The 7,155-nt window shown below is 37.9% G+C and overlaps 1 protein-coding gene across 1 annotated transcript; it reads right to left on the bottom strand.

Annotated features, from left to right (window-relative positions):
• Window positions 1–4,978: 4,978 nt before the first annotated feature.
• On the bottom strand, window positions 4,979–5,648 carry LOC126295187 (transmembrane protein 216-like). Its single transcript, XM_049987494.1, has one exon. It carries the CDS (start codon window positions 5,569–5,571, stop codon window positions 5,071–5,073), a length of 501 nt encoding a protein of 166 aa, XP_049843451.1. The 5' UTR covers window positions 5,572–5,648; the 3' UTR covers window positions 4,979–5,070.
• Window positions 5,649–7,155: the final 1,507 nt, after the last annotated feature.

Here is a 7,155-nt window from a genome sequence, read left to right as displayed (position 1 = left end):
CTATTTCCTCTGGGACACATCACATCAGATGTTGCGCCAAAGAGCGAGTTGGGCTTATTATTGACTGTAGTGTCACGAAATTGTACCCTGGCAATATTCTGAAAATTTCCAAGTATATATGGCTAATCGGATGCTTTTCTGGTGTAGGCTTTCCAGGGTGTGTAAATCATGTTGAACTGTGTGCATGATATTCTAGACAAGTGATGTCAGTTTCAAGGCATTTCATGATTATAGGTATACGTTCTCAGGTTCCACTGGCCAAAATTTGCTTGTAAGGGAGTTAGTTAATTTCTGTGATTGCAAAGCTGTCAATCAATCCCATCAAGGTTTAACTGCATTGTTCAAGAGGCAGCATGAACATAAAATTGGTGAAGACAGCAATAACTTGTTCGCAGATTTTGTGCTTAGCCTGGGACTGTAGCAAAGTGAGCCATGTACAGATGTATCTGATACTGGTGAAAGTTGATTTGTGTGCATCTGCATTAGCGCGTGTTATGCTTCAGTGAATTCTAATTAAATTTTGTTATTGCTTCATGTGTAACTACCGTAACGTTTGTTTTCTCACCACCGGATTGGTTGAACTGGTGTTAAGTCATTCGCATGTCAGTATCACTATGGCCAGTGAAAGTATTTCTGAATTTATGCTTACTTTGTTTAAAAAGAATATCTCAGATGAGTTTAAATTTTTAAGGATATTGGTTTTAATGTTTAAGTAAAAAGGAAACTTGGGCAATCTAGAACTTCAGTGATTATCCTAAATAAATTGAATCATTGCAATTTTTTTAAAGGGTATTGGTTCTGTTGTTAAAGGAAAAGGATATTTTGGGTAATTTGGAATTTCAGTAATTACCTTTAAATATTTTGAGAGATCTTACATTCTAATAAATTTGCATGATTCAATATTTTAAGGAAGTATGAATTTTCTGTATACCTGTGTAAACAAAGTAAACCAATAAATGTTCAGCTACTGTGCTCAGCCGCTTACCACACCAGGACCGTTGTGTTTTTGCTTAGCTCCAAAGGCGACCTTTCCCTTTCAAATCCTTAAGAGAAGGCCTCGGAAGTAAAACACGGGATGTAATCGCATTACTTGAGCTTTCAAACATGTAATATTACAATAAATAAATAAAATAAGATATTATGTTCATCAGAAGTAAACCATCAACGAGCTCACTATCAAGGTACAGGTGTCTCAAAAGGAATATATGGGTTTTAAGACTTTGTGGTATTTATTACATTCAACTTACAATTATAAAAATATATCAAATTAAAGAGAAATCCTACAACTTTTCTCACAAGCGTTCAATGTGAGCAATATTAGTCACACATCAAGCTGATAAGCGAGTTCTTCCGAAACCTCTATCAGTGTTTCTGGACTAACTGTTACAAGAATCCCATTTCTTAAGTCGAGTAGATCAACTGGTAGTGGAAGCATGTACACGTGACCAATTACAAACACCCAAAAGTAAAAATTGCATGGCGTCAGATCGTGTGTAAATTCAGAGTTCGTACAAAATGAGCTCTGTTATTTGGCGCCTTGTGCGCAATCCAGAAGTCGGGTACAATGTCACTCAACCAATTGCATACAGAGTTACGCCAGGGAAGCAGTGAACCATCTTGCTGCCAAATAAAGTTTCACTGATCAGCAGACCTCAACAAGGAAAGAGCCACAGTTCTATTGCATTAAGATAAGAGACACCAGTCACAGTTGCTTGACCAAAAAAGAAAGGCCAATTTCTACTGGAATATGGCACAAAAAACTTTGAGTTTAGAAGAGTCTTGTTGCAACTACACCACCTAGGGATTTGCTGATCCACAGATGCGCACATTAGATGTGTTCACATTTTCACTTAGGTGACATGTCAATTCGTCACCAAAGACAACACAATCCCAGAAATTTTTGCAATCATGCAGCAACATTTGATTTCAAAAGTTGACACATAAGTCTTTAGGCTTTAGTGCTCGAACAGCTGCAGACAATAAGGATGTAGTTGTCTCCTTAAAAGTCTCCACACAGCCATCACCGGAACTGCTAATTCACGGCTAACTTTCCAAATTGATTTCTCAGGTATATGCGTGAAAGACTCTCACTTGTTTAACCCGTTCTTCTGTCACTATCGGTTGTCGCATACTCTTCCCTTTGTGGACAGTTATACAAACAATTTTGTTTTGAGTTGTTCTTTCATTTGATGTATTATTTATCATTTTAAGTTGAACATAATAAATCTTACAAAGCCTTAAAAGCTCTATATTCATTTTGAAATACAATGAATTTTATTGAAGATAAGGGATGTTATGAAGATGAAGTTTCACAGGAACTGTCAAAATGGTAGCTTTTGCTGCCTGGCAACACCCCATTCATTCTTCACAGGACTCGAGCAGGTGTGCTGCTGCTTCTATCAAATTTTGCTCGCACCCGACCTGTATTCTGCTGCCGAGACAGCAAGTGACTTCTTCCCCTTTCCTCAAATGAAGAATTCATAATTTGGTTGGCATTTCTAGAGTGACAATGTGATTTTTGAGGAGGGATGTTTCCTGAACTGTCAAAAAGCAAACTATTACAACCAGGGTCTCGGCTTAGCTACATATTTTGGAAAATGTGCTGCACTGTACAATGAATACATAAAGACATCCGTTTTTGAGATGTGCTAGTAAAATTTCAAAAATATTCCAAAATAACGAATAATCTTCAACATCCCATCCACATAGGTTTTCCCGGGTTTCACAACAAACTGACTTCGTTCCAGAAATCTGCCATCAACAACTGGCCCGAAGACTCGCCAGTGGCAACTGCACTACTGACAGCAAATGGGACGACACTGACAATATGAACACTCAAAGTGAAGTGCAACATCTTACTGAGTCTCTACAGAGATCCGAGGGCTCTGAACGCCTATAGCAGGAGTGGAAGAATATAAATCACATCCACACAGGACTCAAAGTTTGTGCAAACAACCTGCACAAATGACGTAAGCAATGCAGCCCAAGGTGTGACTGCGGGGCATTGAAACGGACCATCTGGCACATTGTCAAGGACTGTAAATCGACAGACTACACAGGTGACAGTTTCATCGATACACCGTTAAGACTCGACTGGATAAGAAGACTGGGCATTTGCATATAACAACTGTTTTTTAATGTATCACATTTATATCTATGTCTTATTTATGTATTCTGTCTCCACAGACGTGCAGTCAGCACGGCTGACTGCCAAGCGGAGAGCTCAGATTTGATTCCCGCTACTGCTACGGGCACTTCCTCAGAGGGAGGATTGGTATGAGATGCACTGAGCCTTATGGGAACAAATGAGATACTTGAGCAGCTGGCAGTGTTTCCGAGGCCGAGAAACCTGACGATGGTCAGGAAAGCGATGTATTGACCACATGCCCCTCCATACTGCATCCGATGCCATTAGCAGAGGATGACACAATGGTCAACTGGGCCCAATAGGTCTGCGTAGGGCCAAAACGCAAAACATTATCTTTACCTCATTCCTCATTTATGAACACACTCTCTCTCTCTCTCTCTCTCTCTCTCTCTCTCTCTCTCTCTCTCTCTCTCTCACACACACACACACACACACACACACACACACACACACACACACACACCTTCTGCTTTGCGATATGTATCAAACGTAATAATATAGGCTACATTAAAAATACACACATTTAAAGTATAGTTTAACTATTGCTTAAAGTATATCATTTCTTTCTTCACATTAGTGCTGTGAGTATTAAACATGTATTTTCATTAACTGCAACTATTGTATGGTAATTGTATGTCTTAATCTGACCTATACTGCACAAACAAGCAATCATTAATTAAATCTCCAATTATCAGAAGAAACACTTTGGAAGAAGTTGGTGCTGCATCCATGGCTATATAAATGAGTTCCCTGATTTGTGCTTGTTTAATGTTACAAGACTACACTGATAATTATATGTAACCAGCATCTACATACTGAAAGAAAAGGGCTTTCAGTTTCCAATCAATTTATTTACTTGTCCTGCTGCTTCCAGCAGTGTTCCATTCTTGAACTCAAACAAAGAAGCAATGGCTAATAATTCATTTTGTAATTTTATTGTTTTACCTGTACCAATGGCTTCTTAAAAATATTTCTATCTGTATGTAGACACCAACTTAAACTCCAAATAAAAGCTCCAAAGTCTACATTGAAATTATTTCTGTGTAAACCATAATTCAAATGAAACTGACTATTATTTGCTACAAGTGCCACAGATGAATGAATATACCAGGAATGAAGCATAAAACTCCCAATACACTTGAAGAGTTCTCTATAATAAGGGTGGTTATATTCTTAGACAATATTATTACTCAGTTTTGTGATTAATACTATTATTATAAATATTTTTATATTAATGAATACCACATTTTTAAATGTGCCTTTCATCATTTACATATACCAGTTGAACAGCACACAATTACTTGACGTTATGAATACATAATACTAATGAAATACAAAAATTCAGTGGCTTTTTGTCGTGGAAGTTCACTGGATAAAAATCTGTTGTAATACTATCTTGTTGGTACAAGTTTTGTAAAATTTTTAATGGGTTGCAGTTTGTATTGTACTCATATGAAAAATCCACAAGATCAAACTAAAACAACAAATACAGTAAATAATTAAGAAACTTATAGCCTACATCTAACTGTAACTTGTTCGCAATATCTGTACAGTTAAACAAACTACATTACATACAGGTAAATGAAGTCTTTGTACAATATATCTACAACTCACATAAAACAGATAAACACTTTCTTACAAGAAGTGCATACTTCATGAGCTAATAAATTGACAGGATCCTACATGTACTTTACAGTTCGAGCACTAAGACCATATTAAGAATAACATCCTGTGTTATCCACCCCACTGCACTAATTAACAGTCTGACTGTAATTTTTCTTGTATCTAAGTATGTGGGTACAATAGAACTCTTAACTAGTAGCTTCTGTGTAAATCTTTTCAGCACATTCATTCTCCCCGTACTTAACCAATTGTGGGGAATGTATGGTTTAATCCAGCATAATCAAAGAGATCATATGTTCTCAGTACCAGCAGAAAGCGTCTCTGTACATTATCCAAAGCGTATACAAACCACACAAAGCTCCAAGAGACTGCATTGAGAGTGCCATGACGCATATTATAAAATCTAGTCTCAAAACATAAACTTGCCATGTTAACAAATAAACTGTCCCTAGAACAGAAAATGGACACAAAAATAACGAACAAATCACTGACTTAAAATCGTCTTCCCCTAGATTTCCTTTCACTGCCATGTACAGCCTTCCTGTTTCGGTAATAGCCAAAAACACTATAACTAACAAGTTTGTGTAAAGGTAATCTGGTGGACACGGGAGGGAAAGAATTTTTAGCGCCGTCGTTCCTATTTCGCACACTACAAAGAAAGCCATAAAGTATGAATTCCAGTGCAGAAGTATTTGATATGGAAGGAGAGGTTCGAAAAATATTACACACATATCGGTCTTCGTGAAGAACATATTGGCCCTTGTTACGAAAGTACTCATCTTTTCGGCGAGTGTGGCCATCCTTTACGAGGCACTCGACAGTGCCTACAGTCTACAACGACAAATTTAGAATTAAAAAATCGAAAAATATGAACGTCACCAAATTTTTAAACTAACGCTAAATCTTAGCTTTTATCCCTCCCACGCATTTGAATAACGCGGTAACCATAGCAACAAGCAAGTTTGTTTTGGTCAAAAATGCATCAAACCAAAGATATCTCATCGGAGGTAAGCCCTATTATCGAATTTACGCAGAAACCAAAATTTTGCACGTCTATATTGCTACTAAAATCGCTTTCAGAGTCCACAACAAAAGTGGTCGGAATTTCTACTGGCGCAGTTTTTAAGATGGAGTCAACTGAAAGCTGTAGTATTCAAATTTTGGAATGTTGTTGTTGTTGTCTTCAGTCCTGAGACTGGTTTGATGCAGCTCTCCATGCTACTCTATCCTGTGCAAGCTGCTTCATCTCCCAGTACCTACTGCAACCTACATCCTTCTGAATCTGCTTAGTGTACTCATCTCTCGGTCTCCCTCTAGGATTTTTACCCTCCACGCTGCCCTCCAATGCTAAATTTGTGATCCCTTGATGCCTCAAAACATGTCCTACCAACCGATCCCTTCTTCTAGTCAAGTTGTGCCACAAACTTCTCTTCTCCCCAATCGTATTCAATACCTCCTCATTAGTTACGTGATCTATCCACCTTATCTTCAGTATTCTTCTGTAGCACCACATTTCGAAAGCTTCTATTCTCTTCTTGTCCAAACTATTTATCGTCCATGTTTCATTTCCATACATGGCTACACTCCAAACAAATACTTTCAGAAACGACTTCCTCATACATAAATCTATATTCGATGTTTACAAATTTCTCTTATTCAGAAACGCTTTCCTTGCCATTGCCAGTCTACATTTTATATCGTCTCGACCATCATCAGTTATTTTGCTCCCCAAATAGCAAAACTCCTTTACTACTTTAAGAGTCTCATTTCCTAATCTAATTCGCTCAGCATCACCAGACTTAACTCGACTACATTCCATTATCTTCATTTTGCTTTTGTTGATGTTCATCTTATATCCTCCTTTCAAGACACTATCCATTCCGTTCAACTGCTCTTCCAAGTCCTTTTCTGTCTCTGACAGAATTACGATGTCATCGGCGAACCTCAACATTTTTCTGTCTTCTCCATGGATTTTAATACCTACTCCGACTTTTTCTTTTGTTTCTTTCAGTGCTTGCTCAATATACAGATTGAGTAACATCAGGGAGGGACTACAACCCTGTCTCACTCCCTTCCCAACCACTGCTTCCCTTTCATGTCCCTCGACTCTTATAACTGCCATCTGGTTTCTGTACAAACTGTAAATAGCCTTTCGCTCCCTGTATTTTACCCCTGCTACCTTCAGAATTTGAAAGAGAGTATTCCAATCAACATTGTCAAAAGCTTTCTCTAAGTCTACAAATGCTAGAAATGTAGGTTTGCCTTTTCTTAATCTTTCTTCTAAGATAAGTCGTAAGGTCAGTATTGCCTCACGTGTTCCAACATTTCTACGGAATCCAAACCGATCTTCCCCGAGGTCCGCTTCTACTAGTTTTTCCATTCGT

Source organism: Schistocerca gregaria, chromosome 11 (genome assembly GCF_023897955.1).
Source record: "Schistocerca gregaria isolate iqSchGreg1 chromosome 11, iqSchGreg1.2, whole genome shotgun sequence".
NCBI classification, from domain to species: Eukaryota; Metazoa; Arthropoda; class Insecta; order Orthoptera; family Acrididae; genus Schistocerca; species Schistocerca gregaria.
The sequence above is the reverse complement of the archived record's forward strand: the minus strand, read 5'-3'. Positions and strand labels throughout refer to the sequence as shown.